This window comes from Triticum aestivum, chromosome 4A, assembly GCF_018294505.1.
Source record: "Triticum aestivum cultivar Chinese Spring chromosome 4A, IWGSC CS RefSeq v2.1, whole genome shotgun sequence".
Lineage (NCBI taxonomy): Eukaryota > Viridiplantae > Streptophyta > Magnoliopsida > Poales > Poaceae > Triticum > Triticum aestivum.
Genome location: NC_057803.1, coordinates 550,171,526 through 550,189,100, shown reverse-complemented (window position 1 = coordinate 550,189,100; position 17,575 = coordinate 550,171,526). Strand labels below are relative to the sequence as shown.

At 47.9% G+C, this 17,575-nt stretch overlaps 2 protein-coding genes and 1 long non-coding RNA gene across 4 annotated transcripts; all 3 read right to left on the bottom strand.

The window, feature by feature from the left end:
- Positions 1 to 3,216: 3,216 nt before the first annotated feature.
- LOC123086888 (B3 domain-containing protein LOC_Os12g40080) lies at positions 3,217 to 7,163 on the bottom strand. The gene is made up of 8 exons (XM_044508710.1): positions 6,950 to 7,163; positions 6,796 to 6,837; positions 6,553 to 6,680; positions 5,264 to 5,591; positions 4,910 to 5,094; positions 4,313 to 4,793; positions 3,874 to 4,085; positions 3,217 to 3,679 (listed from the first exon to the last, which is right to left on the bottom strand). The coding sequence occupies exons 3-8, from the start codon at positions 6,667 to 6,669 to the stop codon at positions 3,425 to 3,427; spliced, it is 1,578 nt and encodes a 525-aa protein (XP_044364645.1). The 5' UTR covers positions 6,670 to 6,680; positions 6,796 to 6,837; positions 6,950 to 7,163; the 3' UTR covers positions 3,217 to 3,424.
- A 948-nt stretch (positions 7,164 to 8,111) lies between these two features.
- On the bottom strand, positions 8,112 to 8,835 carry LOC123082278 (uncharacterized). Its single transcript, XR_006438993.1, has 2 exons — positions 8,725 to 8,835; positions 8,112 to 8,631 (listed from the first exon to the last, which is right to left on the bottom strand). It is a non-coding gene; the product is annotated as an uncharacterized lncRNA (long non-coding RNA).
- A 6,006-nt stretch (positions 8,836 to 14,841) lies between these two features.
- Positions 14,842 to 17,326, bottom strand: LOC123082277 (zinc finger CCCH domain-containing protein 43). 2 transcript variants are annotated; one of them, XR_006438992.1, is made up of 3 exons: positions 16,482 to 17,314; positions 15,695 to 16,015; positions 14,842 to 15,600 (listed from the first exon to the last, which is right to left on the bottom strand). XR_006438992.1 is itself a non-coding variant. In XM_044504648.1 (3 exons), the coding sequence occupies exons 2-3, from the start codon at positions 15,727 to 15,729 to the stop codon at positions 15,041 to 15,043; spliced, it is 576 nt and encodes a 191-aa protein (XP_044360583.1). In that variant the 5' UTR covers positions 15,730 to 16,015; positions 16,482 to 17,326; the 3' UTR covers positions 14,842 to 15,040. The 2 variants fall into 2 exon arrangements, 1 of the variants encoding a protein (XP_044360583.1); XM_044504648.1 differs by having other exon boundaries at positions 15,714 to 16,015; positions 16,482 to 17,326.
- Between the last annotated feature and the right edge of the window lie 249 nt (positions 17,327 to 17,575).

Sequence of the window (17,575 nt, the reverse complement as noted above, 5' to 3'; positions counted from 1 at the left end):
CTTCTTCCCGCATTGCCGGCTCAGCTTCTTCCCGCATTACCGGCTCAGCTTCTTCCCTCATTGTTGTATCATCGTATTCAGGGAACCCATGGCCAGGTTAGTTGTCATCGTCCTCTTCTTCTTCATTGTCTTCCATCATAACCCCTCTTTCTCCGTGCTTGGTCCAAACATTGTAGTGGGGCATGAAACCGGACTCAAACAGGTGGACGTGAATGGTTCTTGACGTAGAGTAATTGTGACCATTCTTACAGCCAGTACATGGACAAGGCATAAAACCATCCGCCCGCTTGTTTGCCTTAGCCGCAAGCAGAAAAGTATGCACGCCATTAATGAACTTGGGAGAGCATCGGTCATCGTACATCCATTGCCGGCTCATCTTTAATACACAGCATGAAAACACCAAATTAATACAATACATAAAGTTCATACAACACTTAAATGCAACAAACAAATAACTCTCTAGCTAAAGAATTTAAATACAACAACAAATGTGATCAAGATCGCAACTAAGGTAACAATTGATCCAACAGCATAATGATACCAAGCCTCACTATGAATGACATATTTTCTAATCTTTCTAATCTTCAAGCGCATTTTCTCCATCTTAATCTTGTGATCATCGACGACATCGGCAACATGCAACTCCAATTCCATCTTCTCCCCCTCAATTCTTTTCAATTTTTCTTTCAAATCCTCGTTTTCTCTTTCAACTAAATTTAACCTCTCGACAATAGGGTCAGTTGGAATTTCCGGTTCAACTACCTCCTACATACAAATATCTATGTCGGCTTGATGGGCATAATTTGTCATAAACATGAAATGCAACAAATAGTTTTAAAAGAGAATATACCACATCCGAATCATAACAAGGACGAGGGCCGATGGGGACGGATATCAAAATCATGGCACTGTGTATAACAAACAACGTACGGGTAAGATAATTATACGAGTAACTATATATCCAAATCACACAAACATCAATTTTTATATAAAACATTCATGAACAAGAGGCTCACCGCAAGATGGTGCCGGCGACGGGACGGTGTGGGCGATCGACGGTGGTTACGACGGAGATTTAGAAGGCACTAAGTAAACCACACATACATATGCAAACTAAGCGTTATTTTTGACCTCAGATTGCATATAAATCAAATACTAACACATATAATTCCTCCCAAATTACTAAACTCACAAATTAATCACTATATAAAGCATTGCAAGAGCTAATCTAGCAATGAGAGATGAAAGGACAAAGTTGCTAACCTTTGTGATCATTTGAATGGATGGGGGCCTTCAAATCTTGACAAATTTTGGGCAAAATGTGTAATGAGCTCGAGAGGAAGAGGGGAAGAACAGAGAGGAGAGGGAAAAGGGGAAGAACATTTGAAGTACCACCTGGGGGTAGTTACCCCACATGTCTCATATACTACCATGTGGTAATATATATTCTACTTTATCATTTGAAGTATGTTCATATACTATATATAAGATACTTCAAAGGGAGTTACATGAAAAAAATTACAAAAGTTTGCCCATGATTTTTATTATATTTATGAAATATGTACATATTTGTAAAGAAGCATACTCAAAATACGATACATACTACCAAAAAAATAGTATATATACTACCTAAACATTCTTATATACTACATACTACGCGTACATACTCTCCGATTTGACAGATACTACATATAACATACAAAATTCAAGTGGTGGTAACTACCACCGGTGGTAGATAAAATTTGTATATATATTGGGACGGAGGGAGTATTATTGTAGAGAAAAGACAGAAGCGGTATATTGTACTGATTTTTTGTCAAGCAAGCATGCAATTCTTCTGTGACTAGTAATGTTTTGAAATAACATTCAGGAAGGAATCAATGCATGACTACTGACATTAAGCCTATGATTATGCGGCATGATTGCTTAAGTTGGTAGTACATGTTGTAATTATCAGCCACCTCAAAAACATTGGATTTGTTCACCCGCAAAAAAACATTGGATTTGTTCTTATGGTAGTTCACTTTCTTTCCTGTACGCGTAAATGTTGAAAAAAGGCCTCTGTAATCTTTTTTTAGCTTAAAGGCCTCTGTAATCATACGCTGGCTAGTGTGATGGGGAGGTAATCTTACGACTCCATTGTTTCCTACGTCAAAAGTGGCACACATTCCTGCGGGGAAGGTAATCTTACGTCTCTGCAAAGTTTCTTACGGGCTGAGCAATGTGTGGCGCACATTCTGACTGGGGTGAGGGATAACTATTCTTCACCTTGGGTGACGAATAGCGCAACCATATATATATATATATATATATATATATATATATAAAACAACACGTAAAAATACATTTAGGCCTAGTTCGGTGGCGCTGTATTTAAAATACCATAGTATCTCAAAACTTCAGTATTGCAACGCGTGGGTGATGAATACTACGGTTTTAAAGAAACTGCAATTTTCTCAGTTTTAGAAAAACTATCGATACGTTTGGCTGATGTTGTTTTACTGTAGTTTTGATCGATAGTCACACAACTTAATCTAACTTATACTACACGACCGGATGCGACCGGCTGCATGCAACGCTGTATGGTCTTCTGATCGCTGAGCTAGAAAGTTGCAGACGTGATCGGCCGTAGCTAATTACAAAGAATAGGAATCAGTATCCTATTTTAACTAGTGTGGTGCAAGCCATTGAAAGGATACTGCCGTGTGGTTAGTTATGCTTACAAACCAAGCTGCACGGCAGTCAACCAGCGGATGACACGAGCAACTTTTCCTCAGTTTCAGAAAAAAGAGGTCCAGACCTCTTTTTTTAATACTCCAAGAAAACCACAGTATCAACAATACCACTGTTTATGAAACTGCAGTTTTTGGTATAGTCAAACGCCTCAAAGTATTCAAAACTACAGTTTTTCAAAAAACTGTGGTGTTCTAGTAATACTTTAAAAATACTTTGCATCCAAACGGGGCCTTACTAACTTCCTCACTCTGTCAGACTACCCATCTTGTGTCAACAATGGGTCAATTGAGTACAGTGAGCGAATTTTTATAACTTGGGGGCATTTTTAAATATGTTCTGTCCTATCGAGTTGTACTGAAATTTGAAGCAGCGCATAGGATGGGATATGGAACACAGCGATGTACAGCTTATGACGTGCCTCGATGCAGTCTGATCAATCAGCAATCATATAGGAGTATTAGACGGCATTAGAGGCAGAAGTAGAGTTCAATATTTCCTCTCAAGTTCGATACTAGAAAGTCATTGAGCAAACACCCAGCAGCCTAAACGGGCGCACATAAAGTCGTTCAGCAGTGGACTCTCTCATGGCAGGGTATCAGAGAGTTAAAAGCCATACAGACCATAGGTAGTTCTAGTGGTACTAGTCAATAGGAACAACAGGGAGGGAGTCTAGACTTGGATGCTTGAGCTACAGAAATACGCCCGACTTGCAAATGAAATGGACCCTCATCGCAAGGCCTCTCGTGCGCCGCTCTGCCATTTTGAAGAGGCAGATATCTCCCAGCTGCAGGTTATTGTCACAGGCAAACTTTGACCAGCCTCTGTAAATGATCTTCCTACTTCCTTTGATGTGTAATGTCGTGTGCCAATCCTTGTCCTCCAGCTCAAGTATGAGAGTTTGATCTCTGCTTGGAAGAGTTGAAGCATATTCCGCGCAGAATTCCTAGTTTAAAGAGTAGAAGTGTCAATGGCAACTGAAACAATTGACAAATTCATGTTAATGCATAATTCAGTGGATAAGGGGTGGGATATGCATGCAAGTTTTGCAATGTAATTGCAGAAGTGGGTCTTAAAATTTCATGAACTAGAGACAGAGCCATATAGTAGTTCTGCAAAAGAGTAAGTGTTTAAACGCACCAGAGAAAAGAGGTTGCCACCAACACAGCTTTTGGTCATCACTGCCACATAGATAGGAAGTTCAGATCCAATTGCTTGGACTTTCTCCTGAACTTTCTTCTCCACACGGCCGGTTAGAGTTACCCCTCTAGCTAAAATATAGGGAGGCCTAGAAGGCCCCTGAAGATTGTCATTGTTGGAGATGGGATGTTTCAGCTTGTGAGTATCAGATCCTGTAAACATAGGCCATGTTCTCATATGATGAGGATCGCATAACCACAAGTACCTGAAAATGTGATGAGGAATTTTTTTTTCTTTTTTTCGGAAAGGGGGTTTACCCCAGCCTCTGCATCAGAAAGATGCATACGGCTCATATTATTAAAAAGGAAATCCAGCAACAAAGTCTCCAAGTATCGAAGTGCGAATGTGATGAGGAAATGCATGGTAATTATACAGTGACCTGATTTTGTAGATGGGGATGACGCCGAAGCCATCTTCCAAGCTTTTGCATGAGAACCTGGTACCTGCTTCCGCCTCCCAGATGATCTTCCAGCATCTTCTCTCTCAGTGTGATCATCGTCAGAGCTGGTCAGATCAATAATTTCAACTGTACAAGGGCGTGCATCAGTAATCTGAACTGAACCTTCACCAGTCTTGGAGATTTTTTTTGTGTCGAAGCATGATGAGTTTTTCTCACAGCCACTTGGGTCCAGTGCGAGAACTTTGAGACGAGTTTTTCCCTTGCTATGGAAAATGAGGAGGTCGTTCAACTGTATGTGATTAGCAGCTACAAAAGCATCCCAATCAGATTGGAGGACAACTTGATCCTCGCTGTGCTTGCTAGCTCGAACATTGTATATGTTACCACCAGGGGCTTCTAGTTTGATAATAGCACTACCTGCCTCCTCTTTTAAATGGCTCACAAGCCTCAATGGTATGTTCTTCAGGAACAGAACAGAAGAAAGGTTAAAAAGATGCAATGCTGACCAACAGAAGTGGGTTACGAATTGGAGTGACTGGCATAACCAAGAAATGATACGGAAAAGATACAACTTACGATAGAGCAGTCCTTCACGTTGACATTAAGTTTCTTCATGATTGCCACATACAAAGGAATCTCAGACCTTATTTTGCGGGCTATTTCTACAACTTTCTCATCTTGTGATTTGGTTAGATAGCATCCAGTTGACATGGTATAGTCAAACTCAACTTGCGTCTGAACATGTCTTGGATTAGGTGCAGCTTGTTCGGCACATCAAATTTGGTACAATTGTCACAAATATATTGCAAAAGGATTCAACATTTAAGAAAATTCATCTAAAAGTCAGTTTGCCTTTTCTTTTCTTGTTTGGGACACTGTTAAGACTGCTTCTACTTCATTAGTTAAAAACGAACAGAAAAGAAATCTAACCATTCAGCACATGATGATCACAAGGCTCACTGGGAGGAAAGGCTCCAAAGATCTCTGAAGGTGGTTGAAAGCAGGAAGCCATCTTCTCGCAACCGCGTGAATTAAATATATGAATCTCAAAGTTGGAGTTCCCATGGTAGATGAACAAGAATGTGTCATTTTCTTCTATATGGTGTGCAGTAACAAATGCATCCCAGCCAGACCGAAGAACTAGCTCGCCGAACTCCCAGGTCACCACAACATCATATGTCCTACCATTAGGAGTGTCGAGTTTAATGGTGTCGGAGATCCTACTCCTCAAATGGGTTGAAAGTTCTCGTGGTATACGCTGTTGTAGGACAAGGAACATAATAGATTAGAGTTATAAGTTTCACAATTCAAACATTCTGGGGCATGAGTTTCAAATATTTGCAGGAAATGCATGAGCCATTTTCACATTTCAGGACTAACCAATTGACATGGAAAACTAACAAAATTAAACTCATAGATTTTTTTATAAGAAGATGACAGTAAATTCATAGATTTGCAACACCACATTACAGGATTAACAAGCAAATTTATGCTCAAGTGACACCAGTTACCAGATTATCATTATCCTGAAATAGGACATTCATGGTCATTGACCAACAATATATTAAACTGCCAATTATCTCATTCTACGTTCACAAACATTTTTCATCCAAGTGTTTTCTGTTGCATCTTCTTATATTCTAAACCAATTATATTATCTTGATGCCAAACTATACCAGGAAACTAAAAATATATCCAGGAATGCGGCATTGCAAGAAGAAACTAAGCACATGCCTTTATAATTCTTTTTGTGAGGAAGAATGTTAAGTCTTTAAATCATGGAAAGAATTGTTCAGCTAGTGCCTCTATTATCTAAAACAATATCCAAAAAAGAAGAAGTTATTGTATAGCCACTCCCTTACTCCTTGACTTGTTAGCCAACACTAGTGTTCTTACCTATTTTACCTTGAAAGATATTTGAACAACCTCTCATGGACCACAGATATTCAGAGCCCAAAACCCTCAAAAAAAGGTTCTTGTACATCCATTCCCTTACTCCTTAACTAGTTAGCCAACACCGGTGTTCTCATCTATAATCTCCTTTTTTTCCCCTATAATCTCCTAAAGCCACTGATATTCAGAGCCACCCCCCACCAAAACCCTCGATATAGCATAATGGGCAAACAAAAGAGAGGGGAGGATGCAGATCTAGAAGCAACAGTGGTTGAAATGAATTTGCAAAAGAATTTAACAGAAGGAGTCCAGAAGGGCAAACTGACGATGCTGTTCTTGAAATCACCCTTGGCTACAGCAGAAAATTGCTTCTTCTCGTCACCCATGTGTTCCCAATAGTAATGATCCCTCCAGAAAGCACAGTTCTCACAATCCCCGTTCATCTCGCAGTACCCTGATGGATGGTGCACAGCGAAACTGCTCAGAGATGAAATCAACACTCCGGCGCTACTAGATGAAGAGAAGGAGAGCCGTATCAAGATTCAAGAACGAGGTGAGAACAACATTACCTTATCCCTTCCTTTCCCCCTGTTCCTTGTTCCCCCAGTATCCTGATAAATTATGGACATCGAAATTGCTCAGAGGTGAAATCACGGCTTCGATGCTAACAGATGAAGAGGAGAGCCGTATCAAGATTCAAGAACGAGGTGAGAGCAACATTACCTTGACCCTTCTTTTTCCCTGGTCTTCTGTTGCGTCGCCCCTCACAGTTCGAATCCTTGCTAGAGAGTGGAGGGGAGCGGAGCCAATGCTGAATGGTATGTGTAGAGAGTGGAGGGGAGCGGAGCCTATGCTGTACCCAAATATTCTGTCACCATTTTGGCACTAGCCCATCCCATTGCTCATGGGTGAGGTCAGGGCCTCTGTTTACTATGTCTGTGTGTGAGCTCTTGGGTAAAGTCGCTTGAGGCATTAAATCACTAGGCCAAAAGAAGAAAGCACAGTACCTCTAGGCAAGTGAAGAGGACACAGCAGTAAAAAAAAAATCTAGCGAACAGAAAAAAGCACAGTACCAGTCTGTAGCAATCAGTTGCTGCTGGAAATTAAACGAAATTCAACCTTTTCCCCTAATCAATGGAATTTGGCAGCTCCCCTACCAACGTTCAAAAAAGAAAAGGAAATTCAATAGTTCGGGCAGTAATGCACCAACTGACCAAGATTTTGTCAGAAACCAGTATTGATGATTTGATATCAAATGGTTATCCATTTAGGATAACAATAAAACTATAAACTACAAAAATGCTTTGGCTAACAAGGTAATATCTCGACTGGCAAATTTTATTCATCAAAAGTAGCTTCTCAAGCTAAAGAATGAAGAAATTCAAGGAGGTGAGGACAGCATTATCTTGGCCCTTCTTTTTCCCCTGGTCTCTCTGTTGCGTCGCCTCTCACAAATGATGTGTGGAGTGTGAAGGGGAGGAGAGCCTTTACTGTACCCAAAGATTCTTTCACCATTTTGGCAAAATCCCATCCCACAGCCCATGGGTGAGGTCAGGGTCTCTGTTCTGTGCGTGTGCGTGTGCGTGTGCGTGTGCGTGCGTGCGCGTGCGCGTGCGTGCGTGCGTGTGCGTCTGCGTGTGCGAGCGCGCGCGCGCGCGCGTGTGTAAAAAGGGCTACCCACCACGGTAGGTGAAAATATCATCAGTTCGCGAGACATAATTGACTCAAACTCGTTACTGGAGATACTGCTTGTTACTGTAGTCTGTAAATCAACAAAGAACTAGTTTCAGTCTTCCTGCTTTTTTGCCTTTCAATAATTCATATTCCAGCATATGTGACATGTGAGATTTCAAACACATTGGAGAGTTGGAGTCCTTGGAAAGGCTATATTTTCTTTACATTTCTTTTTGCATTCCTGGGGTCAGCCAAATGTTGCATGTACAAGGCAGACAGTTATACACACAAGATCCCTTTGGGATGCACTACTGGGTAGGAAAACTTCTATTTTTACGAGTAGGAAAACTCAAGGCACATTACAGTGAATGACAGTTATCTAAGCAAAACAAGCTCACAACACCCAGTAGATTGGCGAACAAACTACAGGTTGAAGCTCATCGTAGTCCAGTGGCGGTTCTATGTTCTTCAAACCTAGGGGCACATCTGACTCTTACATGTAGCATTATAACTGAACCCTAACCCACCGAAAAACAGGTTGTGGTCAGCCAAAAACTATATGACCACTAACAGCCGTAATGGTGTGTGTGTGTGTGTGTGAGTGGTGTGAAGGCGTACATCAAAGAAAATCCCACACCAGTATCGACAACTTGACCCTGATCGCCATTCTCATGGTCAGTCTGGGGGTTCACCTCCATGAATTGCAACGCATGCATGTCACCAGCATAGGCCTGCGGGAGTGTACAATCACTTCAGTAACCATGGCATCAAGAATGGTATGAACCATAGCTGAGTTCAGACTTCAGAATTAAGCAACTACTCACTTCATTAAAGTGGACAAGAAAGGTCAAATGCCTCAAAAAGGCATCAAACATAAGCTTCTCTGAAAGCAGTGGTTTCAAACAACTCACTTAGGTTTGTTGACCATTCCCAGGGAATGGCTGCTGTTGCAGGGTTGGAACTGCAGGAGTCTGCATGCACAAGAACATGAGAAACCTGGTAACTAATCAACACGACTACAAATTGTTATCAAGAGATGAAAACACCATCAATTTGGGAGATATAATTGACTCTATAAAGACTACAAAAATGCTTTGCCTATCAAGGTAATATCTCGACTGTCAACTTTAATTCGTCAAAAGTAGCTTCTCAGGCTAAACAATGAAGAAATAACCAGATTTTTCCAAATTATGATGGATGAAAAATTAACTTATGTGTGATGGATAAGTCTGTGTACTAAGGTCCTTGTGGGGCTGCAGCACATGGTCCTTGTGGCAGTTAGGAGGATAAAGTCCTGGACCATCAAGGACTGGCTGTTAGGATAGAGTTCTGTTCTTGACCATCAAGGACTGTCAGTTAGCATCTTAGACTAGCATCTTAGACTAGCATCTTAGACTAGCATCTTAGACTGGCATCTTAGCAGCATCTTAGCATATGCCTTGGCTGGCTAGCAGCCTATAAATATGTATCCCCAACCCCTCAGGTTGGCAGGGCATTGTGTGAGAAATAAACCAACGAAAATTGTCCCAACTCTCCTAGTGTCATCCACATCTATCAATGCTCAGGCTGAAAGGTCTAACAAGTGGTATCAGAGCCTCGTTAACCTGCACCCTGAGCATTTCCTGTGAGCAGCCCAAGTCGGTAGCAGCAGCTGCTCCGTCTGCCTCTGGTTACCTTCCTCCCTCCGGACTGTCGAGCAGCAGCTCGTCTTCCTCAGCCTCCTCTTCACGCAACAGCCCCCCTGCAGCGAGCCATGTCTGCAGGTCGCTCTCAGCACACGGCTACCTCGAGCATGCGACGCCGGCAAGAGGCCGAGCGCGCCGTGGCAGAGGAGCGTGAGCGAGCGGCTGTAGCAGCGGCTGCTGCGGCGGCAAGAGTGTCGAGGCTGGCTGCAGCGGAGCTGGCAGCAGCCAGAGCGGAGGTAGAAGCAGCCAGGGCGGAGGTGAAGCAGCAGCAGCAGCAGAAGCAGCCCGTGAGGCTACGGCGGATGCTAAGGCACTCTGCGGCAGCCCCGGCAGCTCCAGCAGCTCCGCGCCTGCGGACGACGGCGCCGACGCAGATTGCGCCAAAGTGGCGCAGGAGCGGACGGCGCAGTGGGCAGCCGAGCACGCCCGCGCTCCAGGTGGAGGCGCGCACCGTGACGGCGGCTGCAACGACCAGGACCGCGGCCTCTACGAGGTCCGGACTGTGGTCAGGGATGTTGGTGCCAGTGTTGGGTGGCCTACCCTCACTAAAACCAACTACGTCGAGTGGGCCGGGATCATGAAGGTCAGGCTCCAGGTGCGGCGCATGTGGGAGGCAGTCCAGGGCAGCAACGTCGACCACCTAGAGGATCGACGGGCACTGGACGCCCTCATCGCCGCAGTCCCGCCCGAGATGCAGTTCTCGCTTTCCAACAAGCGGACTGCCAAGGAGGCTTGGGACGCCATCGCCGCAGCACGCATCGGCAGCGACCGTGCTCGCAAGTCCACCCTGCAGGCACTTCGTAAGGAGTGGGAGAACCTGGGCTTCAAGCCAGGTGAGGACGTTGATGACTTTGCTCTCCGTCTCAACACTCTGCTGCAGAAGATGGTGAAGTTTGGCGATGCCACCTACACCGAGGAGAGAGCTGTCGAGAAGCTTTTTCGGTGCATTCCCGAGAAGTACAAGCAGATGGCTCGCTCGATCGAGTCGTTGCTGGACCTCTCCACGATGACGATCGAGGAGGCGATAGGTCGACTCAAGGTCGTCGACACCGACGAGCCACAGCCTCCCTCGGGGCCCGTCACCACCGGCGGGAAGCTGCTCCTAACTCGGGAGCAGTGGGATCCCAGCCTTGGTGACAGGAAGAAGGGGGGGCCTTCCTCCTCGACGGGCGGCCGCAAGCGTGGCAAGCAGCGTAAGGCGCGAAGAGGCCCCCCGGGCAGGGCACAAGGACGTGCCGAAGGTGACGCCCGCGGAGGCGCCAAGGACGGCGCCGCTGGCAAGCCCAAGCCGGCACAAGACAACAGTTGCCACAACTGTGGCCGGTTTGGCCATTGGGCAAATGAGTGTCGGCAACCACGACAAGGCCAGGCTCACGTCGCACAGGCTAAGGAGGAGGAGACGGCTCTGTTCATGGTGCATGCAAGCATTGAGCTACCCTCGGCGACTCCAGTCGCAAAGGCTTTCATCCACCTCGATGAGCCAAAAGCACACGCTCTTCTCGGCGATGGCTCCGGGAAGGACAAGGCTACGGGGTGGTGCCTCGACACCGGCGCCACCCACCACATGACCGGTCGAAGGGAATTCTTCGCCAAGCTCGACTCCGATGCGCGAGGCTCCGTCAAGTTCGGGGATGCCTCCGCTGTGGAGATAAAGGGCGTCGGCTCCGTCATCTTCACCACCAAGATGGGAGAGCACCGGCTGCTCACCGGTGTCTACTACATCCCCGCGCTAAGGAATTCCATCATCAGCTTGGGACAGCTGGATGAGAACGGCTCACGCGTGCTGATTGAGCATGGGGTCCTACGCATCTGGGATCGCCAGCGTCGCCTTCTCGCCAAGGTGCCCAGAGGTGAAAATCGACTCTACGTCCTTGATGTGCAGGTGGCACAACCGGTCTGTCTCGCTGTCCGTCGAGACGACGAGGCGTGGCAGTGGCATGAGCGTTTGGGGCACCTTCACTTTGAGGCCCTGAAGCGTCTAAGTGCCAAGGAGATGGTGCGAGGCCTGCCATGCCTCGACCATGTGGAGCAGTTCTGCGACATCTGCATACTGACAAAGCAGAGACGACTCCCCTTTCCCCAACAGGCGAGTTTTCGGGCTAAGGAGAAGCTGGAGCTCGTGCACGGAGACCTGTGCGGCCCGGTGACGCCAGCCACACCAGGAGGTCGACGCTACTTCCTGCTGCTCGTCGACGATCTCTCCCGCTACATGTGGGTGATGATCCTCGGCAGTAAGGGAGAAGCGGCGGACGCCATCAGGCGCGCGCAGGTTGGTGTGGAGGCGGAGAGCGGCCGCAAATTGCGCGTGTTGCGCACTGACAACGGCGGCGAGTTCACGGCGGCTGAATTCGCGTCGTACTGCGCCGATGAGGGCATCCAGCGCCACTACTCCGCGCCGTACAGCCCGCAGCAAAACGGCGTCGTCGAGCGGCGCAACCAGACGGTTGTGGGGATGGCTCGGGCTCTCCTCAAGCAGAGAGGGATGCCGGCTGTCTTCTAGGGAGAGGCGGTGCTAACGGCCGTCTACATCCTCAACCGCTCTCCTACTAAGGCACTCGACGGCAGAACTCCGTACGAGGCCTGGCATGGGCGGAAGCCGGCGGTCTCTCATTTGCGGGTCTTTGGCTGCCTTGCGTTCGCCAAGGAGCTCGGCCACATCGGCAAGCTCGACGACAGGAGCACTCCGGGAGTCTTCATCGGCTACGCGGAGGGCTCAAAGGCCTACCGCATCCTCGCCCCAAAGACACAACGTGTGCGCACAGCGCGAGACGTCGTGTTCAACGAAGGGCGAGGGTGGCAATGGGACAAGGCGGTGGACGACGGCTCGACGCCGACGTATGACGACTTCATTGTCGAGTACGCTCACTTCAAGGAAGCTGGGGGAGCAAGCAGCTCCTCTTCACCGGGCACGTCTACCCCGGCCCCCAAAACTACATCGACTCCGGCGCCTGCTACACCGACGACACCACAACCGGCGACGCCGCATACTCCAGCCCCGGCGGTCGCCACTCCGGGCTCGTCTTCATCAGCACCAGCTCACGCAGAGCACAATCCGATGAAGTTCGCTTCCCCGCTCACTCACGACGAGGAGCGGGTCGACGCATGGTATGGAGGCGAACCGCTGCGGTACCGTACGATGGATAATGTGCTCGGCGACCAGCCGGTGCCAGGACTGGTGCCACGTGACCTAGAGGCGCAGCTACAGCTCGTGTGTGAAGACGGCGAACCACGGTCCTTTGCAGAGGCCGAGAGAGACGCGGCATGGCGCGCCGCGATGAAGTTGGAGATGGATGCGGTCGAGCAAAACCGCACCTGGGAGCTTGCTGATCTCCCTCGAGGTCACCGCGCAATCACCCTTAAGTGGGTGTTCAAGCTGAAGAGGGATGGAGCCGGCGCCATCATCAAGCACAAGGCTCGTTTGGTGGCCCGAGGCTTCTTGCAGCAGGAAGGAGTCGACTTCGACGACGCTTTCGCTCCCGTGGCACGGATGGAGTCCGTGCGACTTCTCCTTGCGCTGGCTGCCCAGGAGGGCTGGCGTGTCCACCACATGGACGTTAAGTCGGCATTCCTCAACGGCAACTTGAAGGAGGAAGTCTACGTGCATCAGCCACCGGGGTTTACGATTCCCGGCCAGGAGGGCAAGGTGCTCCGCCTGCGCAAGGCTCTCTATGGCCTGCGGCAGGCACCCAGGGCGTGGAACGCCAAGCTGGACTCCACGCTGAAGAAGATGGGTTTCGAGCAGAGCCCGCATGAGGCTGCCGTCTACCGACGGGGGAGTGGAGGAAATGCCCTGCTGGTGGGCGTCTACGTTGACGACCTGGTGATCACCGGCACCAAAGATGCAGAGGTGGCGGCGTTCAAGGAAGACATGAAGGCCACGTTCCAGATGAGTGACCTGGGGCTCCTCTCCTTCTATCTAGGGATTGAGGTGCACCAGGACCACTCCGGGATCACGCTTCGACAGTCCGCCTACGCCAAGCGCATCGTTGAGCTAGCTGGGCTCACCGACTGCCATCCAGCTCTCACTCCGATGGAGGAGAGGCTGAAACTAAGTCGCGACAGCACGACGGAGGAAGTGGATGCTACGCAGTACCGACGCCTTGTGGGGAGCCTTCGCTACCTCACTCACACACGGCCGGACTTGGCATTCTCCGTCGGCTATGTCAGTCGGTTCATGGAGCGACCAACGTCGGAACACCAGCAGGCAGTGAAGAGGATCGTCCGCTACATAGCAGGGACCCTCGACCACGGCCTCCATTACCCTAGGTGCCCTGGGGCGGCACACTTCGTCGGGTACAGCGACAGCGACCACGCCGGCGACATCGACACCAGCAAGAGCACGAGCGGGATCCTCCTCTTCCTCGGCAAGTGTCTCGTGAGCTGGCAATCAGTCAAGCAGCAGGTGGTGGCCCTGTCCAGCTGTGAGGCTGAGTACATAGCGGCCTCCACCGCCTGTACTCAGGCGCTCTGGCTTGCTCGACTGCTTGGTGATCTTCTCGTTCAAGACACCAGAACGGTGCAGCTCCTGGTGGACAGCAAGTCCGCCCTGGCCCTGGCAAAGAACCCCGTGTTCCACGAACGGAGCAAGCACATCCGACTGAGGTATCACTTCATCCGCAGCTGTGTGGAAGAAGGGAGCATCGAGGCGAGCTACATCAACACCAAGGATCAGCTCGCAGACCTGCTCACCAAGCCCCTTGGGAGGGTCAAGTTCCTCGAACTTTGCTCCAGGATTGGGATGATTCAACTCTCCCACAAGACGACGTACAAGACTTAGGGGGAGAATGATGGATAAGTCTGTGTACTAGGGTCCTTGTGGTGCTGCAGCACATGGTCCTTGTGGCAGTTAGGAGGATAAAGTCCTGGACCATCAAGGACTGGCTGTTAGGATAGAGTTCTGTTCTTGACCATCAAGGACTGTCAGTTAGCATCTTAGACTAGCATCTTAGACTAGCATCTTAGACTGGCATCTTAGCATATGCCTTGGCTGGCTAGCAGCCTATAAATATGTATCCCCAACCCCTCAGGTTGGCAGGGCATTGTGTGAGAAATAAACCAACGAAAATTGTCCCAACTCTCCTAGTGTCATCCACATCTATCAATGCTCAGGCTGAAAGGTCTAACAATGTGCAGTAGATGAACAGTACAGTTACCTAGAGCCAACTGGTTCTGCTTTAAAAAAAATCTGCACTTCAGAAGACAGTAAAGGCTAGTATACTGTAAAACATGAAGCAATCCTACCATCCAGATATCACATAATCACCAAAAAGTGAGTTCATAATAATGTCGGATTAGTACTTCACACGAGAACTCTAATTAGCAGTGGGCATACAAGGTTGCAAACCAACCCACTGAGATTCGAGTCTCACTTCTACTTTAATTCCGGAAGTGTGGGAAAATGAGTCTTATCCTCACATCTCGGAAAAAGATTAGTGTTAAGAGAGAAGCAAATACATTAATTCTTCTTCATCTCTTCATGCATCCTGTTCAGCCAATCGAGCCTTCCTTCATTGGTCTCCAAAGCACTAAACATTTCTCTATAATCCACATTCATGAAAAGCTTGGTGGCCATGAAGAACAGATCGCTGCATTCCTTCGCCCCAGATTGCACAGCCAACTTGATGACGTCTTTAATCCCATGGCCTCTTGGAACATCAGTAGAATATGTCACCGAAGTGCTACCAGCCATTATGTTTGCCAGATGCCTGGACTCCTGAACCTTAGGGTTCTTTTGTTGCTTTCGTTTCTTCTTTGGACTAGCAGCAATGGCAGCAGCCCTCTGCTTTTCAACTTCCTTTGTTTTCTGGCCAGGTGCCTTGTTGCTTTCCAGATCATTGTTGTCTTCCAGTTCCAGATAATTGTTGTCATCCTCAACCTCAAAGAGAGCAGTGGGGTCTTCTATATGCTCACCTAGGATCGCAGAAGTTGCAATCGTCACATGAGTCTTGTCAAACATGGTGGTAAGCTCAGCAAGGTTTTTCTGGTGCTCCGACACTTTAAATATTCTGGGTGGGCCTAAAATAGGAATAAATTTACTTATTAGCATAAGCATGTTTTGTAAATTACATAAACTTGAAGGAGATACACTCCATTGGGCACACTACACTACCTCAATGAGCTTCACCCACCATTCATTGTCGGCATCTACTGTTCCAAAATTGATATCCCATTGCTGCCCAGTTGCAGCCTGTGTGGAGGTCGCCCAATGACCATATTCTGTCTTCAAGAAGTCCCATCGGTTTTTGAGCTGCTTCCTCTCATAATTTCTCCCTGTCCTAGCCAAGAACTTATGATGTAGATTCCTGTATCCTGTGGCATTCAGATATGCCTCTGGCCTGTTCCCGGCACTGACCTCCTCTTTACAGATCTCACAAAAAACTTTGTGTGCAAACGAATCCCATTTTGCCTTGGCTTTCACACCTCTCTCCATCTACTCAATCATAATTTAAATGCTTCATCAATTGGTAAAATAATAAGGTATGCAAAAAAAATTATGCATTCATGATACATAGGCAATGTATATAAAGGCATGTACACAAAATTCGTTTGTTTATCATCTAAATTCGGTAAATGCATGACATATCTGGATAGGTTTATTTTTCTAGTGTAAACACTTCACTCTGAAGGTGACATATATGGCCATTTCAGCCTACTGGCCATTCATGTGCTACTTCCAGTTCGAAGCTACCCATTTCACTGTGACACCCAACCCAAGGACGCACTTGTGTAGTAAAAAGCGAGTCTAGTTCAGAGTGATTATACATTATGTAATACAAATAACAACAGAACCTCATGCATTTCTACACCCACGGTATAAAGCACCAACAGACAACGGATTATTACCTATCCGTACTCGAGTTGACAACTTGGGATAATTTTGGGTGGAGTGGGGGTACCTGGAGTGGAGGGGCGAGGAAGACAGGCGCGCGACGAGGAAGCAGATCGCTGGGAGGCGATGCGTAGGGTGAGAGCCGCCGCCGGCCGTCGGCGTCGGGCCGAGGAACATGGGCGACGGCAACCCTAATCAATCCCCTTGCAGCGAGCCTTCTGCACGAGAACTGATTTTCTTACCCAGTAGGGGCGTGGCGGCGGGCGCGGACGAAGGTGGGGCGCATACGCGGGATCGATGAACCGTGTCATGGTGTCAGGAAGAAATAGTACTTGTGATTTAGCTCTGAGTAAGATATCAAATGATTCGTCAAATGTTTCAAATCGCTCAAAAAAATCAGCAACCGAACTGATTTGGCGAATAGCATAGATCTGACGAATCAGTAACGGAAGCTTATCGCGACCAAATCGCCTGCATAGGAGAGCATCGAACTATTTCCATGTCATGTCTGTCAATTCCTAATGAACCGACTGCAACCAAATGATTGTGGAATAAGAGAAACTGATGATGGGCACGGGCACCCGGTACAATTCATGCACAGAGAACATCTGAAAGTACTGCTCACAAGTGTCTTCCGAGATGTTGGTTTTCTTGATGAAAATTGGGAACGCCATGGACGGCGGCGATTGACTAAGGGTGGCTATCACTTGAGATTATATCGGAGCAGGAAACATAGAAGGAGCATGGTCATACCCATGACAGGGGGTTGTCGTTGGCGACTTGAGGATCACCGACGCCCCCTTTCCGATGAGAAGCACCGCACCATGGCTTAACTGCATGTGAAGGCTGCCTTTTGCGCCGCGAGGGCGATTGGTTGTGAGGCACTCCATCCCGTATTCAGTGTGGCTGCAGGGGATGCCACCTGCAACAGAGACCGAGAGATCCAACTTGGCGAGACGCGCTTTGAGCTCTGGTTTCCATGCGGCGAGGGAGTCGATCTGGGCCATCTGCGTGTCAGGCGCCTTGAGAGTGGAAGCGGAGATGTTGTCGTACTTGTTAGCGTGGTCGACCGCGTTGGAGTTGGAGTTCATCTTGTCGAGGTAGGCATGAAGCTCGGGGTCCATGGATGCGACCAAAGCTTCATGGGCATGTCTCTGACGG

What these genes read in the sequence shown, in the direction of transcription:
- LOC123086888 (XM_044508710.1), bottom strand. Translation starts at nt 6,669, where the DNA reads ATGAACGGGGATTGTGAGAACTGTGCTTTCTGGAGGGATCATTACTAT. An exon ending in GTGATTTCAAGAACAGCATC is followed by an intron (nt 5,592 to 6,552) that starts GTCAGTTTGCCC and finishes GTCCTACAACAG; the next exon opens with CGTATACCACGAGAACTTTC. An exon ending in ACGTGAAGGACTGCTCTATC is followed by an intron (nt 4,794 to 4,909) that starts GTAAGTTGTATC and finishes CTGTTCCTGAAG; the next exon opens with AACATACCATTGAGGCTTGT.